Here is a 19350-nt window from a genome sequence, read left to right as displayed (position 1 = left end):
TGATCGCTCGATATATTTCCACCGTTTAATTAGAAATCTTTCACTATAACAAGTAAGTTCAAAAAAGGTGTAGATTAAATTATTTTACAATGATGTCTCACTATATTTGAAAATAAATTAAAAAGAACGTGTTCTCGTTAATGAATGGTTATGTGGTAGGAATTTTAATGAAGGCAAAAATTTTAAAACAGAATATTCGGAGTTCAGCTTTTTACATTTATTGTTTTTAAATTTTTTAATGAAGACGCCTAACTCTGTTCTCTAGAGTCATGAGATTTTCTTTACTTTTAACCCGTCAGTTTCTTAAAATAAATATTGTAGAGTTCTGTTCGCGGCTGAAGAGACATTTGGTGGGGGAAACTTGGGCGGTCCAAATATCCAAGTAGCCAGCTCTCTTATTTACTAATAAATGGACCTGGTCGAACCACAGTACGGTCGAACGAAATAGCGTTGCTGCACATCCCCACTTAATGTCCCTTCACGGGCGACTGGAGTCTACTTAGAAAAAAATATATTTTACTCTTAAGACAGCATTTTACATAATATGCTGTTTGTTTATATACAAACCGGGATACAAGGAGTTATAAATTTTAAACAAAAGTTTAATTTAATGCAAATTATACGTATAGAAATGTCTAAAGATGTTTATTTTCAATTCATTTTCAGGTTTTAAGTTTGTAAATTAAAATTCATAATCAATTTATTATTGTACACCTTTTTTGCGCCACTTAAACTTTAACAAACGCACTTTATTCTCTCACTATTCGGCCTTATGCTCATCAGTGAAGGACATGCTTAATGTTGTAATAATTGGACCAACTTTAGAAATATCTCGTAATGGGCGCTTATCTTGAATTTTGTTCAACTTCCACAGGTCTCCATGTTCGGATGACAAGATCACTAAGTATCCCCTTGGAATTTTACGCTGATCACCCTTTTGTACATTGCCTTTTTCTAAAAAATTCAAAACTTACATCAAACCACAAAATCGGTGATATATTATTTTATGGAAAAGTAAATTCTCCATCGTCAGTGGCGAATTATGAGCACAATGAACTGTGAGAGATGTAATTAACACGATGCGGTATGGGTCCATTAATTTTTATATTATTTTTATATATCACGCGACAAATAAACTGATCGAAAAAGTTAGGGATATTGCTAAATATTTAAGTTAACTTTATCAAAATGCATCAGTAAGTTTTTTTAAGAAGAATTATTGAAATGTTTTTTTAATAAACATTTTCACACATATAATGCGTTTTGACTTATGTCAAACTTTGACTCTTCTTGGGATAATATAATAATATCAATATCCCTAACTTTTTTCGATCAGTTTATATTGGGTGTTTTTTTTTAATTTCACCTCGTAGTAGGCGTTGAAGAGTCGATTGTGAACGCACCACTTGTTACTCGTATAAAACGTTAGATTTAAACAGCTGATCCGTGATCCATAATAACCTGTATAGTGCGTTCATATACCTAATTCGATTTTCATGGGTCGAATGTCCTATCCGTTGAAATTAACCAACAAAACTAGGAAAACTGAATATACTGTTAATAAACATTTTATTTTGGCATTCAGAATTTTACATAAGTAGGTAGTTAAGTATGTTTGTAAGTGAGGTGATTTTTTTTGTGGTAAATTTAATAAAGTAAATTTATATGAATTGCTAACCACATAATTCTTAAAATGGCGTCACGATTAATTATTAATTGTGCACTATATTTTATTTTTTCTCTGCGATGGTTCTTGAGAGTTTTTATTTTTGCTTTTGTTTGTTTTTTTGGTAATTTTTTTTTAGTGGGAGAAGTATATCATTTTGAGCAAATTTTGGAAATTAAAAATGTGACATACGAAATTTATATTTATTGCTTTGTTGTGTACAGAAATAAGGCCATTAAAAACTAAAATCAGAAATGTTTATTTTATGATAGCATTGTATACACAACATATAGCTTAACTAAATTTACATGTAATGCCAAATAACCAAGAAAATTACTTTTAGTCAATATCTTGTTAAATCTTAATTTAGAAGTATTGGTTTTTTTTTGCAGCATTACTTGTAGCCGTCGAGTGTTCATTATCATGGGGTCCTGAAATTGAAGTAATTGCAAATCATCCATTTATTTTCATTCTTGCACAGAAATTAGACCATATTCTCTTCGCTGGACGAATTTCTAATATAAATTCACTTCAATGACTTTATCGTTAAGTCCTAATGTAAAACAGTATTTTTGATGGTGTGATATGTGCTGAAGAAATTATTATTATTGAAAAGAAAGAAATATCTACACCAAAATCCAGTCCTAATTTCTTCATGTATACGCTATTATGTGCAATAAAGTGGCACCTGTTCGGTATTGCCTAAATCATAGTCTGGACAATAAACATAAAGGTACCTAACTTGAACATTTAGTAATTGGTCCTGGATCAGTCAAAGAGGACCATCCTCATATTTTACCTGCTGTGCTATGTTCGCCCTCGGCTGCTACTAATTTTAGCCAAATTTGTATGTTTATGTTTTTTAATCCTGTCTGTGAATATGCATTGTATTTAAAATTATTATTGTATTAGAATCAAAATAGAGCATCGGATCGTATTAAGTGTGGTTATTAAAGGAGTAAAATAGAAGATCACCGACATAGAAACGTTATATTTCTATCTTCAATCAGAATGTTATTAAGTGTATCATGTAAACTGTAAATATTACTTTTTTAAAAATTGTTCGACAACAGGAGACTTGACTCTTGTGGAACAATAGAAACTTAACAATTTATTAGATTCTTATTTATACACACCTTCTAACCAAACGGCAAATTACTGTAGATGTATTTTTTCAAAAGTTTTTAAAGTACAATTTAATAATTTATAAACTCAATGCGTATACTTATTATTACTTTTTTTCTACTGGCTTAGTGGCTTACTACCTAATTGCTAATTTTTAAATATAGGCATGGTGATGATGATGCAATGTAGTTTTCGCCCACAACCTGTTTTTAAGGCCGACCATCCCTTTATCTATATCCTGGCTGACAAAAGGGACACTCAACTTTTCACCGGTCGTCTTTCAAAACCTAATACTGCATAAAAATGTATCGTAAAACATGTCATTCTAATTTTAGTAGGTATTGTATGTGTGTCGTATTTTTAAAACTTGAGTATTATTTTTCATTAAATGCAAACAATATAATTTATTTAAAATAAACGAATAGACACAACGTAGCATGATTTTCAGTGCTAATCTTAATGCTACTGCAACTTACCATAATTTATAAGGCAGTAGTAATATTGAAATCAATTATATCTAAAGTATTTAACCAAAAGTTTAAGTTAAAAAAAGTATAATTTATGTGTCAATTTCTAGGTCTAAATCAATCAGAACAATCTCAATTTTATTTAAATAACTAAACAATTTCTTTCACTATTGAGGTTTTCACATTTTAACAACAAAAAGTTGAGAATTTTCTAAGAACTAAATAATTTCTTGTTTTTTTTTTGTAAAAACGAGGTAGCTAAATAACTGTAAATATGTTCTCTGTGAGCTGTAGTCTTACGCTCTTCGATGCAGGAAAAATAGAGGAATTTGTCATTGCCAATCATCCCGTTTATTTTTTTTTTAACCGGAAATCAACAACAAAAACAATTCTATTCTTTGGAAAAATAAAACTCTGTCTTCTCTATATTAAACAATACTAACTTCTCTCTGCGAAGCAAAACATACCACCAACCAGTTTTAAGGTAGATTATACTTTTATTAAGATGGTAGGTAGTAGAACTTTGGTTTATTGTTTTCAATTATTTTTACTGTTGAGAAAATTTTACATTAATGTTGTTTTGTTTATCATCACTTCATCAGTTAGGTACATACCAGAAATTTTGATTTTCTAGGATTTATTGGCATAACGAAAAAATGCAGACGTCTGCCAATCAATGTCATAGCAAATCATCCATTCATGATATTACTCGGCGAATCGAGAAATACCTACTTTACAACGTTATTTTACGGCAAAGTTAACAAACCTGACTGGAGATTCGTAATCCACTCCTGCAGTGATAATAGAAATGCCTACTCTCAGTATGAAAAGGGTTGACGATGTTTAACGAAAAATTAGTAAAAATAGGTAGCTTTCATGTACCTACCTACAGCAATGCCTCGCTAACTGTTTTTAACATTATTTGCTGTGACGGAAAGAAAAACAACAAATACAAAGTGTGTGTTAAGGTTGTAGTCAAAGTTAATCGATGATAAGTAAATACCAATTCAGCAAAACAATTATATTCATATTTTTCTGTTTCCCGAAATGGCAATTTACGCAAATTTATTTTGAGGCATATTATCCTTTTGTTATGTTATTAGGTAAAATCAAAGAAAGAAACTGTATTCATGGGAAGAATAGCATCGTTATAAGACATTATCCAGCAGCCTCTACGATTGATTTGTTTCTATTGTTCCTGTAAGCTCTATGTTGTTCTTTATAACTAGATACGAAAATATTGTACATTATGTAATTCATTTTAATTTCCTGTTGTAAACTTATAAGGTTCATAAATAAAATAAATTAAATAAAAAACATGAATTTAACACTCATTATAATTACTAAATACCTACTCGTACATTTGGAATGTTTATCTTTTTTTTATTGTTGACGGCTAACAGGCTAGACGCCCAATTAGAAGTCCTGCCAAAAAGAAAACGATACACAAAACACAAAATTATTAGAAATACATAACACGTTAAAATCAACTGTTTTAAAAAACATTAATAAATGTTTATTTTAGAAATGGAAATCATGTTGGATATCTGTGATATTCCACCGGCAGATGTACTCGTGGACCACGCTTTTCAATTTATGTTGCAGTACAAAAATGGGATTTTATTTATTGGAAAAATTTTACTTCCGGAAAAAGACTAAATAAATATTATACCTTATATGTACATACATATGTAGTTCTGTAGTGTAAGATGTTTCAAGATATAGTTTATGAACTATGTATGTATATTCAAATTATATAAAATTTTGTTGAATAAAAGCTAACAAACATTTTTCACGCAATTTATGGCAGGTAAGTGAAACATTTTTTAGACCATTTTTAGAATTGTATTTTTAGATAAAATTATTTCACCTTCAAAGATAAATTTTCACTTTGCACATTTGTAATATTTATTGCTAACTACAAATAAATTATTGACTTTAAATCTTTTGTTCCTTTATATTTTAAATTAGAAAGAAATACGTTTACACATCCTCAAAAATTCGCATGTTCATCCACCTCAAGAAATAATGGTTACAAATTCAAATTCTGTTGAGAAAACATATTCTAGACTGAGAGTCAACTGAAAAAGGAAATGGGTAAAGGAAAAGACGTCATGTGGTTAAATTTACGTGTGAAAGCGTGGATAAGGTGTAAATAAAATCAGATTGTAAGGTTATTATTTCAAGCCTGAAAAAAACATACAAAAGAAAACTGACCTATCCCTTATACGCCGTAACGACTGGAAAAAGTATTTCTAAAAAATATGAAACGAACAAAGAGATGAGTGTAGAAAAAAAGGTTACAACGGGACGATTCTATTGATGAAGTAGAGGACATAACTATAGAAGAAATAGATAAAGTAGTAAGTAATGGAACAATGGTGTTATACCCAAAAAACAGGTTTTTATTTTTATGGAAGTGACATTGATTTACTAAAGTCAGAATTTAAGATTTTACCAAACACGATAAAAAAATATGAGGCGGAAATTGGCTCTACATATTATAATGGAATTTTTAGACGTAGATTTAGAACTTACAAAATTGTATTTTCGGAAACTTTTAAACTGACAGTGTTATGTGTAAAAATACTGTACTGGAACACTAAAACACCTATTTACATGAGGCGAGTACTAAAATCCAGTAGGTACTCGGTTTTAGTAACTCGTACGAGTTAATGGCATCGTGTAAAGCGACCTATAACTTCCTTGAAAATTTCTGGTAATTCCGTAGAGTGTAATTCAAAGTTTATGCAACCAACAATATACGTGGTATTGCATATAATTCTCCAAAAACTCTGATATTATAAAATATGAGTATTACAGGCTCTATTGTTAAAAGGTTGAATAATGGCTTAACAAAAAAGTCAATCATCATAGACGTAAAGAAGCAGATCTTTAAGGGTTGTTCCTTAGCTTGGAGTACCTAATTAATTGGGTGTAGGCTTAAAAATAAAGTAGGTATACTAACGATAGTTTTGAAAAAACTGAAAATTTTGTAAACAGAATTTGCATTTAAAAACAGGACTGAGATGAGATAGTCTATGTTGGAGCAAGCGGTCCTTTTGTCACTTTGTTAGTAAATAGGAGGCGTAATAAACATCTCTTTACGTTAGGATTCTCGAAGGACTATAAATACAAATTAATTATATCAAATTACTCTTTAATTACATGGTAGGTATAGGTAATTACCACGAAAATTAAATTTCATATGTTCAAAATATGTAGTACTTTGTACGTGCCCAATTAATAAAATTACAGGCATGAGCAATGCTCATATTTACCAGCAATGTGTAATATGAAATAATCTTCCAATGTCAAGGAAAATTTTCATTTAGGATAAAAAACAAACATGATCACTAAACATGTTACGCATATGTTTATCGTATATAATCTAATATTTATAAGTTAATCGTTAACAAAAAACCTAGAATTCAACGCCAGGACCCAACAATTACATACCTACCTATTTTATGAAGACGACGTTTCCACCTACGCGAATTTTCGGAGACAAAAAAAAAAATAAAGCGAATGAACAATGAAAAAACAATGATCACATTGGGAAAACAGAAAATAAGTATAAGATGCTGTTGACGTATCAATTATTTACCAACAAATAAATAACAAACAAATGCTATCAGCTGATTAATTAAGTTATTTAACAATTAGTAGCGATCGCTATTTGTTTTCCAGCCTCAAATTTTCTTTTCTTTTACGAAATTTTCCAGTTTATTCCAGAAGCGCCGTGACGCCTTTCTCGAATCCACATGGATGTTCTAGAAAATTCTAACCTTATATAAAGCAGCGATCGCAGCGCGGGCGCGTTCAGTTAATTGCAAAAAGCAACACGTACATAATAATCTAAAAGCATTTATCCCCAGATTGTGTCAGATTTAAGCATAAGTTGTGCTAGTTTTACGTGTTGAGTTGTAAAATAGTGCATATTTAGTGACGCAAGTGACCAAAAATGGGAAAGGACTACTACAAGATTCTCGGAATTTCGAAGGGCGCCAGCGATGACGACATCAAAAAGGCGTACAGGAAGCTCGCCCTCAAATACCATCCGGACAAGAACAAGGCTAAGGAAGCAGAAGCGCGGTTCAAGGAAGTAGCTGAAGCGTACGAAGTTCTATCAGACAAGAAGAAACGTGATATTTACGACGCTTACGGCGAAGAAGGCCTGAAAGGTGGAATACCTGGAGATTCTGGTACGTCAGCACCTGGAGGTTTCACTTACACCTACCATGGAGACCCCAGAGCCACTTTTGCACAGTTCTTTGGCAACGCAAGTCCATTCGAAGCGTTCTTCAGGGGCAACCAGACCATGTTTGCCTTCCAAGACGACGACATGGACGCAGATCCGTTTATCAACATGACGAGCGGTCGAGGCCCGGGGGGCGCCTTTCGAAGTCAATCGTTCAACTTCCAAGGAGGCAGTCCCAACAGAGGAGGCAAAGACAGGCAAGACCCTCCCATCGAACATGATCTTTATGTCTCACTAGAAGACATCTACAAAGGCTGCATTAAGAAAATGAAAATTAGCAGGAAAGTTCTCCAACCAGATGGTTACACAAGGAGTGAAGACAAAGTCTTGACCATCAACATCAAACCAGGGTGGAAAGCGGGCACCAAGATCACGTTCCCGCGCGAGGGAGATCAAGGCATAAACAAAATTCCTGCAGATATTGTATTTATAATTAGAGATAAACCTCATCCATTGTTCAAACGCGAAGGCAGCGATATTAAATATGCAGCCAAGATTTCCTTGAAGCAAGCTTTGTGTGGGTGTTCAATAGAAGTTCCTACGATGAATGGCCCTAGTATACCTATCCATTTCACAAATGAAGTTGTGAAACCGACAACAGTGCGGCGGCTCCAGGGGTATGGTTTGCCCCTCCCTAAAGAACCGTCCAGAAGAGGAGATTTGATTGTTAACTTTGACATTAAATTTCCCGACAAACTTTCACCGTCAGCTCGAGATATACTGTATGATACTCTACCAAATTAAAATGCCGTAAAAATTCAATTTTATCAAGGCTGTACGTTTTAGTACAAATTATGTAGATATTTTTTATTATGTAGGTGTTACGCTGTGCTTTATAGTTTCCCATCCAATCTCATTTGATTGTTTTTATATTATATTGTAACGTTATGACTTATGATGTATCTATCACTTAATTTATAATAAATTTTTCTTTTTTTACTTTTCTAACTTATTTATTATTAAAACTCAATAACCGCAAGATTCCTGACGTCATCTGTTGAAAAAAATTAAACAAAACTTAAAGTGACGTAAAAAGACAAATGTAATCCAAATAATGTGAAATTGTGAATACGGATCTGTGATTTATTGATGTCCGTCTGTCATTAACGTCAAACAAACGACAAGAAATTATCATAAACTGCAATTTTTCTGGCACCGAAAACGATTTTAAATATTGCAAAATGGAAAAGTGACTGTAAATTTTCGCGAGTGACTGCGTGTAGATCAACGCATCACCGTAAAATCTAAAATTTACAACAGTTACCAGAGAATTTTACGGTTCAGGTTACAAGAGCATGAGTTGTTTATTGACAAAAAAAGTGACAGTACTCAGACAATAACTTTGGACTTAGTTAACAAAAAAAAAACATTTGTTATCATTTAAACAATAAGTGCTGATAATCGTATTTAATATAAAATTAACCGCTTAGAAGAACAAATGAAGTGAGGTTAAAATGAATCAATCTGAGAACGTGTGCCCTTTGCTGAAAAACCCAGACTCCTACAATCCAGACACGATCGATTTGGTCAATAATGTGAAAGAGCGGAATTATTGGTTACCCTGTCTTGAAAACATGGTGAAGAAGTTTGTTTCCAAAGCTGGTTTTTTGAATCCAGACTATCCGGAAGCTACTGAAAAAGCTGAGGTTTGTTTTCAAAAATTCCACGACTTAGTTGGTAAAGCCACTGAGGATCCCAAGTAGGTTTATTATTTCTGTTAGTGTTGCAGTTCATAATGTTCATATTGTAGTGTTTTAATACCACTAAGCGTACGAACTTTATTAGAGTTTAATGAAGATAATTTGCAAGATAATAATTTTAAAGATGCTTGGTATAAACAGAAAGAATCTGAAAGTGCTGTGGCCCTTAAAGAATTTAAGGAGAGAATAGACTTTATTGATTCAATACCTGAATTTGAAGCAAGGTGGCTAGAAATTGTGACAGGGGTGTTGGCAGGAAATGTTTTTGATTGGGGTTCCACTGTGGTGGCTGACATTTTAGAAACATCCACCAATTTTGGATTGTCTCAGGCGATGGGTACAATTGAAAAAAGACCCTGGTTTCAGGACAATTTAGACAGTTGGATTCAGAGACTCAAGGTATTGCTGAATAAATATTGAACTAAGCATGTGATTAAAACTGACATTATCAAAATTAATTATGCAATAAAAGCATAAATTATATCTTACTCTACATCAGATATTCTTTACATTACTTAACAAAAAATTTCTTTTCAGAATGAGCCTTATAAACTGGTGGTGATTTTTGTGGATAATGCTGGTGTAGATTTTATCCTTGGAATTTTGCCATTGGTTAGAGAATTCTTAAAGCAAGACACAAAAGTGATCTTAACTGCAAATACCTCTCCTGCATTAAATGATGTTACTTGTCAGGAACTTAAGTCATATACAGATCATGCAGCTGGAGATTGCCCAGTTCTTGCAAAGTCATTGAGTACAAGTCAGCTTTTAACAGTGGAAAATGGTCAGAAAGGTCCTTGTTTGGATCTGACAAATTTGTCACCTGGTACATTTTTATTAGTGTACTGTTGAATATTTAATTAAAGCATTTGTTTCAGAATTGTGCAAACTTATGACTAAAGCAGACTTAATTATCTTAGAAGGAATGGGAAGAGCGGTTCACACGAATTTGTATGCCAAATTTAACGTTGATAGTATAAAATTAGCAGTTTTAAAGAATGACTGGTTAGCAAAAAGTTTAGGAGCACAACAATTTTCTGTAATTTTTAATTATGAAACTGCTACATAGGAACTGAAGTGACGTACTGTGATCAATCATAGTATTAAGGACTTTTTTCAAGTAAATTTATAGTTTTTTTTAATATTTGACTGAAAGTATTTAGTTGAAACGGGTTGTTAAATGGAATAGGAAATCAAAGGAAATAATTTTACTGTTAATACTTCTTGATTTTGATTTTTTTTTTTTTTAATAAAACGTTTGCACAATCTCAGTGAAAACAAAATACAGTAATATTACCAAAGTCAAGATGTATTATAAAAGTAAAAAAAGACCAAATCTGTATGTACCTAAATAACTGCCACAAGATTTTTGTAGTGGATCAATGGTTGATGTGTCATTTAATCTAAATTATCGTATAAGAAACCAGTTTTACCAATATCTTCAAGATAATATAGAGATTTTGAAAGAGGTTTTGATAACAATTTGTACTTTTTCATTTGGAATTAAAAGAATTTGATAAAACTGGTTACAATTAATTTATTAATGTAGGTAACTTGATTGTAGTACCTAATTAAATTAATTAAAAAGAAAATACTCGTGTGGTGAATATTTAAGTTCAATTCGAGTAAACATTTTATTACTTTAGAATTATTTAAATTAAATAGTAATTTTATGTACGGCAAATGATTTTCCTCTATCGAATATTTCAAATAAATATGAAATTGATTATTTGTAAAAAATGTACGATGCTATAATACTTGGTCAGACGGGAAACCGATCAAAAACGGTAAGAATCTAAAGTGTACGCAAATGGAATGTCATAATAAAAGCGCATTATTCTGCCTCTGCGTATAAACGAATACGTCACGATTCACGGTGCAAATCATCTGTTTCAAGATTTTGTTAGGATTATCTAAAATTTTTAAAACTTACAAAAGATGACGAATTAGAAATAAGTTATTACATGCTATTGGAAAACTACAAAAAATTCCATATGAGGGTAAGACGATAATTTATGATTTATATCTAATTTAAAAAGAACATAACCTCAAACTTTCACCGAATTGAATTTGTGGTTTACATGAGTCCACCAACATGTCTGTTGTCATTAAAAATGTTATTATTATTAATTTAAACTCAATATTTAACAGAGATGGAGTTTGCGGAACATATAACCACCCCTAAATTAGATGGAGTGGTCCTTCACAGCCCCTTTCATGATCCCATAGATGGAACGCTCTGTGTGACAGGTCATCATTTGATCTTGTCTTCGAGAAAAGAAGATGTTCAAGAATTATGGGTAAGTTTTATACTTTTATGTAAAAACATTGTTCAATATGTATAATTATAGCTTTTACACCAGTGTATTGATTCAGTTGAGAAAAAATATAGTAACAGTAATTCTAATCAAAATGGAGGCTCTATAATACTTAAATGTAAAGACTTTAGAATAATTCAATTGGACATTTTAAACACAGAAGAGCTTTTAAATATTTACACCTCTATCGAAAAGTTATCTAATTTGGAAAGACCTGAATCCCTCTATCCATTTTTTTATCGCCCTATGTATAATATCCTTGAAGATGGATACACTTTATTTAAGTTAGAAATCGAATATGCAAAATTGTTGGCCAGTGAAGAATGGAGAATTTCTCATATCAATAAAAATTATACAGTTTGTCCCAGTTATAGTTCAAGCATAATTGTACCAAAATCAATAGATGATGACGTTATCGTCGCCTCTGCAAGTTTTCGAGATGGAGGTCGTTTTCCTGTACTAAGTTACCGCCACGACAATGGGGCAATTTTATTACGCAGTAGTCAGCCACTGCTGAATAATAACAACAGAAGAAGCAGAGCTGATGAAAAAATTTTAAACGCGGTTCTAGGAAGCGGGAAAAAAGGATATATTATTGATACTAGGACTACTAATTATGCTAGTCACTGCAAAGGTAAAGGAGGCGGCACTGAGCCTGACGCCCACTATACTCAATGGAAAAGGGTACATAAACCTCTAGATAAAATTGCCAAGTGTGACGGATCTCTCTTGGAAAGTTTGTCTAAGCTAATAGATGGTATGTTAATCTCGTTTATAAACTTTAATTTAATTTCGCATTAACAACGCAATACAAATTAAGTTTTACACTTTATCTGGTTTTCTTCCTTTTACCCTGTCAAGTTTTTCATAGAAAATCTATATTTTCAGCGATTTTGGAAACTGAATATTAATACGGGCTTATAATAAAGTAACGCACAAAATTTATAAAACAGTATTAATTTTTGAAAAAAAAGTAAAAACCGTCAAACAGTTTTTTAAATTCTGCGTCTTTTAACGTATATAGAAAAAAAATTGGTCAAATTTGTCAAAGTTATGACGTCATTGCATAATATTTTTTCCAAAGGAAGCTACGATTCCGATTAGATTATTTGATAGAGCTTATTTTTCTGGATTATAAAAATCTATAAATAAGCAAATTAATAAGGAACGAATTAAACTTGATTTTAATAATAACTAATAAATAAATAAAACAATTCTTTAAGGGTCGATTTCATAAACGTGAGTTAAATTTAACTACAGATTAAAATAGACGAAAACATTGTTACAACAATAAGTAACTAAAGTAGCATTTTAACCTACAGTTAACGTTAACTGGCGTTGGTGAAATCGGCCCTAAAGCAAGAATATACATACTCTAAAAACTATTTGACGTGCTTTTGCATTTTTTTCAAAAATTAATACTGTACGTTTTCTGAATTTTGTGCGTTACTTTATCATAAGCCTGTATAAGAAATCTTAGATAAGATTTTTTGTTTTGTGTGTTGAATACATTTTTCATTTTTGTTAGTGTGGAGCACTGCGGCATTGAAAATAGAATAACAGGTAGAGTCCATAAATAGCATTGCATGTTTGCCTGCACAATTTCATAATGTACATTCTCATACTCAGACGTATTTAATTTTTTTAGAATGTTCACTTAATTTGTTCAAACAAAATTTTTACATAATATTAATTCAGATAAAGAAAACTACCATGTGCAAGTGTGGCCATTATCTAAGACACGAACTATGTTTTCTTTAACATGTAGGTACACGTAATAATTTCTGTTTATACAAAAACACGATAACTTGAGAAAATGTATCTAAAACAGATGTATTTATTTATGTACTTGAATAGAACCGTAGTACATAACAACATAATCGCGACCATAAATATCATTACTTGCTATTGAAATCAGAAAAGACATTTTAAGAATTCTTACACTTAAATCATGGGAATTTAAACTTAATTACCGTAGTTGCTGATCTCTTCTTTTGAAAGGGATCCTCGGTGTTTTTGTTAACTTTTTGTGGACATTATAGGTAGATTTGTCACAATGTAATATGTTTTTAGCATGTAATGATTCAAACTGTTCGTCTGATAAATGGTTGTCTCGCCTTGAAAACAGCAATTGGCTAACATATGTACAGAATGCCCTCAACGCGGCCTGTCTTGTAGCCCAATGCTTGGACCAAGATGGAGCTTCAGTTTTAGTGCATGGTACGAGTGGTCTCGATTCCACTCTTTTAGTAACGTCAGTTGCACAAGTCATACTCAATCCGGACTGTAGAACGGTCAGAGGTAAGATTTGTTGACACATCAAACACATAAAACTATACATTTTTCAAATATATTTCAGGATTGCAGGCTCTTGTTGAGCGGGAATGGTTGCAGGCTGGTCACCCATTTCAGCTGAGACACGCTAAAAGTTGTTACGCAAATTTCAGAACCAAAAGCCAACAACCTACATTCCTTTTGTTCATTGACTGTATTCAACAATTGTATTACCAATTTCCGTGTAGTTTTGAGTTCACCACCCAAATGTTAATTTTGTTGTATGAACACTCGTATTTTAGTCAGTTCGGTACGTTTCTCGGCAACAACGAAGCAGAAAGAGAAGTAATGAAGCTTTCTAAGAAGACGACGAGTTTGTGGTCTTACCTGAATAGGCCCGACATTTTGACATCTTTGTTAAATCCAATGTATGAACCAAACAGAACGGCTATTTGGCCGAGTGTTGCGCCCGTAAGTATAGTTTTGTGGTCAGGGATGTATCTAAGGTGGGTCATCAATCAAAATGATGCTAAGAAAAGCCTGATCAAGATACAAAACATTATTGATTATGATAAAAATTTAAAAAGCAAAGTGCTTAAACTGAGAAAGGAATTAATGGATCTCCAGAAAGAATACGAAAAATTGCAGGTTGAAACGGGGGAAAATAATAACCCAGATTCAGACAGCAGTTAGCAACTTTGTTTTCGAAATAAATAATAAATTATCTAGTCACTATTAAGTTATATTTTATAAGACTATTAATAAGAACTAGGCCTATTAAGTAGTTAATAAGTAGCAACGGTGTTCCATGACATAATTCCAATTTTCTAATAAATGATGTTTATGAAGATTTGTCAAAGCAGTTAGCCAATTCACCAACTGAATGTATCATATATTTTTTTAAGTATACCTATAAAGCACAATGACATTGAATAACCCTTCATAATTATATTTTTTATAATGTAATCATCAGTATAAATTGCACTTTTAGTTTTACAATGTACAAATATTGATTAGTTCAGTGCACAAACTACTTTCAATCTTATATTTCTTTTCCCATTTGAGTAAAGAAACTACATTTCAAACTAATTATTTTAGTATAATTTGAAATTTGTTCGCCATAACTACGTGAAATGTAAGGTTGGGAGTAATAAACTTACATTAAGTTAATTACATTGATGAAATTGTTCCTTTTTGTGTGTATCTACCTTGATGTTGCGATATCATTGCAGTTTTATACATTAATATTAGTATTTACTGCACAATTAATATTGTTTTTCAATACACAAATAATGTTTAAAATGTATGTGATACACATTAATTTTTTCATATCACAGTATTGACTGTGAATTATGAATTATGATTTACATAAATGAAAAAAAGACTTGTTTTATTAATCATATCATATTGAAGACCCGCATGACAAAAGACAACACAGTTTACAAATGCCGTGTGAAATTGTAATTAATTTTTACTATAAGGAAATACTTACATGAATAAAGGCGCAGGGAGCATACATTTTCTTTTGTTAATTGAAACGGATCTTTTCATAGTCGTTAAAATGGTGGTTACAAGATAATTCTAATTATTGGGCAAGGAAAACAGCAAAACAAATCGGACCAACCTACAAATAATCTAAACATATGCAACCCAAAATACCAGCAACCACCTTGTACGATTATTATGTATTATCATTTATTATCAAGTGAATTACAATAGTTATAAAATAACTATAATATAAAAACCATGTTAGTTTTTTAGAGCAGAATAGCAGATACACTTTAGCCTTTTAATTTCTTATTTACGGTATTAAAAATAAAAGATTATTTTTATAAAGAAAAAATCTTGAAAGAAAATAGATTTACATATTACATTTTTGTAAATTTCGTAAGCTCAAATTTTTTACCAATACGTTGCCACAAATAATAATGGTGAAGCGGATTGACAAATAAAATCTAATTATCAACGGTTTTCAAGCAGTGATTCAGAAACCCCCTTCATGCTGTTCTATTTTGTTCCACCTGAACAAGTCATGTTTAAAAACAGGAACCCCCAAAATGTTTAAAATTCGACAGGTGGATTCGGTACGATACATTTGGTCATCGGTCGGGATTAATTCGACGATTTATCGTTAAAAATGTCTTTGCACACTTCAATCAAGACATATTGCAACAATGTTACAATTAACATCGCAACAACTCTCTACAACTTATCGTGCCCGTGTGTAGACATTATTGGTCCACATATTATGTAAATTTATTCCGCCTGTTAAGGGTACCGCTGTTTTGGGGTCTCTGCACAAAAGGGTCTTCCAAATAACAACGTGCAACACAGACGCATGTTCAAGGCTGTCCCACCACATTCTTTACCGACCGTTGCTGGTTCTTCGCCTTTACAACATTACAACTGTTGGCGTGTGGTGAAACTGCATCTTCCTGACTAAGAGCGTTAGAAACAATGAGAGGATGAGGAACGGGCGGTTTGACAGGCAGTTGAAAACACATAATTTATTGCCACGGCACTGAAGCTGAGGCGCCGTCATTGATGGAAAATTGCACGAATGTCTGAAAAGCAGAAGATGAGGTCCCCCATTTTTAAGCGTTAACGGTTCAACCGCCAATTAAATACAGGAATAGGAAATGTGCAAAAAGTTTCTTGCATCATTAAATAAATGGAAAATTATGTTTTTCTCCTGTTCGAGTTTAATTGGCTCTTGGCCGATTTAATATTTGCATCGTGTATTTTGTTTCTTTTCCGTTGGGTTCTTAATTTCAAAAACGCGTTCTTGATAATGTTGGTACAGAAATCGGGTTCATATTGACATTTTTATGTAATTTTACATTTGAGATGAAAGTTAAATCGCAATGTTACGATTTCACAGTGGACCAGTCAGCCAGTCATTACCAGCCGACCGTAAACATAATAATGACGTGCCAATTTTTGACGAATGATTAGCGAAAAAAATTCCGTTTTTCAGTGTAACTAAATAGCTGAATAAATTCGTATATCAGCATCTACACAATTTTCCTAATGTAGACGGAACTTTTTTACATAGCAGATTTTTAATTATCACAATAATAGTTAAGTTAATTTGAGTGTACATTAAAATTCATGATTTTTTTACAAAAAGAATTATTGTATTAAAAATATGTTAACTGTAGTTTCGACTTGTGAATAAAAATTAAATAATCACAACAGCAATCTGTCTAAGAGGCGGAAAGTCTTATTTAAATCGGCAACGTAGATAACACAAATTCCTGACTATTTTGCAAACTGTTCTGAGCTGTTCATCGGATATACATTTTTGTACGCGACCTTTGTAATAACTGGAAAATTTTTCTGTTGTGAAAAACATTTTTTGAAAATTGCAGGTGTACTTGAAGAATTGACAAAATTAACATCAGATGGGAAGATTTCCAAATTTAAATTTTAAAACAAAATTAATTGTCGACGTTTCACAACTAATCAAAAATCTATAGAATTCTTGTCTGTGACGTTTGATTTCATTGGAACAATATTTATATTAATAAAATACGAGAGTGTCAGAGTCAGCAGAGAAATCTTGTTGCAAGTGCTGCAATTTCCAGTGAAACAAAAGATGTCTGTCTGTACCTGGTGAGTTACAGACTTGTGGGAGTGTTTCGAGAAATATTTCATTACTCGCCCCCGCGTCTTCAACGCACGCGGAATGTTACAACATAAGAATTGATAAACTTCCTCGTGAGAAAAACACATCAAAAAATGTTGTTTTTTTGGTGTTGAATTAAATGTTAACCGAGTGCAAACTATGTACGCCAGGAAACTTCCATTGTTATCTCAGTATCTCAATAATAATTCTGTTTGAGCACAGTATACTTTATTGATTGAATTATAGAACATTGCTCTTTGCGTCTATCGGATGATTACGTCGTAATTTTAGAAAATACATCAAAGTTACAATTAACCAATTTAGAACAATAATTTAAGGTGTCCCCTCAAGGCGCATGTGCCAAGTGGCGTGTGATAAAAAGTGCGGGATTTAATTTTGATGTTATACCTACCTAAATGTTAACATTGTTAGCAAATATGTTAAATACGTTCTAAGCTGAAGACGCTGACGCTTTTTAGAATGATAGAAAAACACCTTTTTTAACTTACGGAAAAGATTTCTGAAATTTCAACACAAATTTTTCTGACTGACCACATTGGCTGACTGAAATGCAGTTTATCATATAATTTAATAAGAGTTCTCTTCATGTCAGCACCCATAAGGACTCGTTTTTTTTTTCTATTTTGCTCTATTTTCGCGAAAAAACAATAAATTCTTGATAATTATTGGGTTATAATTGAATGAAAGACGCGTTGAGTCAAATATGACATGACATTCAACAAAAATCAAGATTGGCAATAATAGTCAAAAAATTACTAAACATATTTGCAGCGTTGCCAAACTGTCAATCAACAGGTGGTGTTTCAATAGAAATGGCAAAGCCTATACATACATTAATTACATCACTGTTCAGGGTCAATTTAAACCCAAGAAAAATATATTTTTACTAAGCGTTTTTTTATGATATAAAGACAACTTTTTAAATTAAAAAATATATTACTTATTGCTTAATGCATTGGATAAACATCATGTACTATGGCGGACAATAAATTTAGGCCGGCCTGCCATTGAGTTGACATCAAAATGTGAAGCTGGCATTATGTTCAACTAACCCCATTTTCGATTTTTGTCATTCTTGTCATCGTGACAGCGATAATCAAAATTAAAATTGGGAAAAGAAGCGTGTACCAGAGAGAAGTGCTACTACAAATCAGTTATGCTAGTGCGTCATGATCTGTAAGTTACGAAAAAGGCGAAGGAAACGCCAAACAGCTTGAAAACCTTCAGTTTGACAAACTGACACATCAGTCATAATGACAATAAATGGTCGCTTGCATTGACTTTTTTGAAATGTCAGAAATTTGCCGGCCTAAATTTATTGTCCGCCATAGTACCATAACAAGTGTGGACAAATTTTCTGAAGACAATTAAATTTTGATATTAAATTTAATAATGAGAAGTTCAGTGTTTCAAAATGTACTGAGGAGCATTAATTGACAAGAAAAAAACACCCACGATTGTTCATTATAGTAAATAGATATATCATAACAAATTGCGTTATTTGAAATTTAAATGAGTGCGATGACACATGTACGGTGCGATCAATTAAAAAATAAATCGAGTCGGCGTGTTACCTATGGCAACCCATGCTATAGCATAGACTCCAAAGCAAACTCGATTTATTTTTTAAATGATCGCTCGGTATAACACTAGCTTGTAGAACTTTAAATAAGAAACTTGATACATATTATATTTTCTGCTTTTTACGTCATTAATACATGGCAGGTGTATCAGAGATAGGTACAATAATTTTAAGTGATAATGAAACTCGTTAAGCACAAACAATAAGTTTAGTTACTTTTTGGGGAAAAATTGCCCTGAAGCGTTTTAAAAATCATCTAAAATTTTCCAGAAATTGACTTACCCGTCCATGAAGCATTATGGTGTCTA

The 19350-nt window shown here is 32.1% G+C and overlaps 4 protein-coding genes across 14 annotated transcripts in view; all 4 read left to right on the top strand.

Moving 5' to 3' along the window:
• The window catches only part of LOC138131667 (uncharacterized), a 38847-nt gene extending 33646 nt beyond the window's left edge, over window positions 1-5201 (top strand). For 6 of the 11 annotated variants that reach the window (XM_069048825.1, XM_069048815.1, XM_069048820.1 and 3 more), the window contains exons 6-7: window positions 875-1084; window positions 2059-2197. In XM_069048825.1, the coding sequence (XP_068904926.1) occupies window positions 875-1062 (188 nt within the window). In that variant the 3' untranslated portion in view covers window positions 1063-1084; window positions 2059-2197. Of the gene's footprint in view, window positions 1-874; window positions 1085-2058; window positions 2604-2955; window positions 4587-4783 lie in introns of those variants that run through there. The other 5 variants (XM_069048816.1, XM_069048819.1, XM_069048821.1 and 2 more) reach the window with 5 other exon arrangements.
• Window positions 5202-6982: 1781 nt separating this feature from the next.
• Window positions 6983-8458, top strand: LOC138131682 (dnaJ protein homolog 1-like). The gene has a single exon (XM_069048849.1). The coding sequence runs from the start codon at window positions 7223-7225 to the stop codon at window positions 8261-8263; it is 1041 nt and encodes a 346-aa protein (XP_068904950.1). The 5' UTR covers window positions 6983-7222; the 3' UTR covers window positions 8264-8458.
• A 137-nt stretch (window positions 8459-8595) lies between these two features.
• On the top strand, window positions 8596-10826 carry LOC138131680 (4'-phosphopantetheine phosphatase). The gene is made up of 4 exons (XM_069048847.1): window positions 8596-9218; window positions 9270-9618; window positions 9757-10045; window positions 10098-10826. The coding sequence occupies exons 1-4, from the start codon at window positions 8974-8976 to the stop codon at window positions 10286-10288; spliced, it is 1074 nt and encodes a 357-aa protein (XP_068904948.1). The 5' UTR covers window positions 8596-8973; the 3' UTR covers window positions 10289-10826.
• A 154-nt stretch (window positions 10827-10980) lies between these two features.
• Window positions 10981-15327, top strand: LOC138131673 (myotubularin-related protein 9). The gene is made up of 5 exons (XM_069048833.1): window positions 10981-11219; window positions 11371-11519; window positions 11571-12294; window positions 13611-13838; window positions 13897-15327. The coding sequence occupies exons 2-5, from the start codon at window positions 11373-11375 to the stop codon at window positions 14502-14504; spliced, it is 1707 nt and encodes a 568-aa protein (XP_068904934.1). The 5' UTR covers window positions 10981-11219; window positions 11371-11372; the 3' UTR covers window positions 14505-15327.
• The last annotated feature ends 4023 nt before the right edge of the window (window positions 15328-19350 follow it).

Source organism: Tenebrio molitor, chromosome 5, assembly GCF_963966145.1.
Source record: "Tenebrio molitor chromosome 5, icTenMoli1.1, whole genome shotgun sequence".
Lineage (NCBI taxonomy): Eukaryota > Metazoa > Arthropoda > Insecta > Coleoptera > Tenebrionidae > Tenebrio > Tenebrio molitor.
Note: the sequence above shows the minus strand (reverse complement) of the source record. Positions and strands in the feature narration are given on the sequence as shown.

What these genes read in the sequence shown, in the direction of transcription:
- LOC138131682 (XM_069048849.1), top strand. Translation starts at nt 7,223, where the DNA reads ATGGGAAAGGACTACTACAAGATTCTCGGAATTTCGAAGGGCGCCAGC.
- LOC138131680 (XM_069048847.1), top strand. Translation starts at nt 8,974, where the DNA reads ATGAATCAATCTGAGAACGTGTGCCCTTTGCTGAAAAACCCAGACTCC. An exon ending in GTTGGATTCAGAGACTCAAG is followed by an intron (nt 9,619 to 9,756) that starts GTATTGCTGAAT and finishes ATTTCTTTTCAG; the next exon opens with AATGAGCCTTATAAACTGGT. An exon ending in TCTGACAAATTTGTCACCTG is followed by an intron (nt 10,046 to 10,097) that starts GTACATTTTTAT and finishes CATTTGTTTCAG; the next exon opens with AATTGTGCAAACTTATGACT.
- LOC138131673 (XM_069048833.1), top strand. Translation starts at nt 11,373, where the DNA reads ATGGAGTTTGCGGAACATATAACCACCCCTAAATTAGATGGAGTGGTC. An exon ending in AAGATGTTCAAGAATTATGG is followed by an intron (nt 11,520 to 11,570) that starts GTAAGTTTTATA and finishes GTATAATTATAG; the next exon opens with CTTTTACACCAGTGTATTGA. An exon ending in GGACTGTAGAACGGTCAGAG is followed by an intron (nt 13,839 to 13,896) that starts GTAAGATTTGTT and finishes AATATATTTCAG; the next exon opens with GATTGCAGGCTCTTGTTGAG.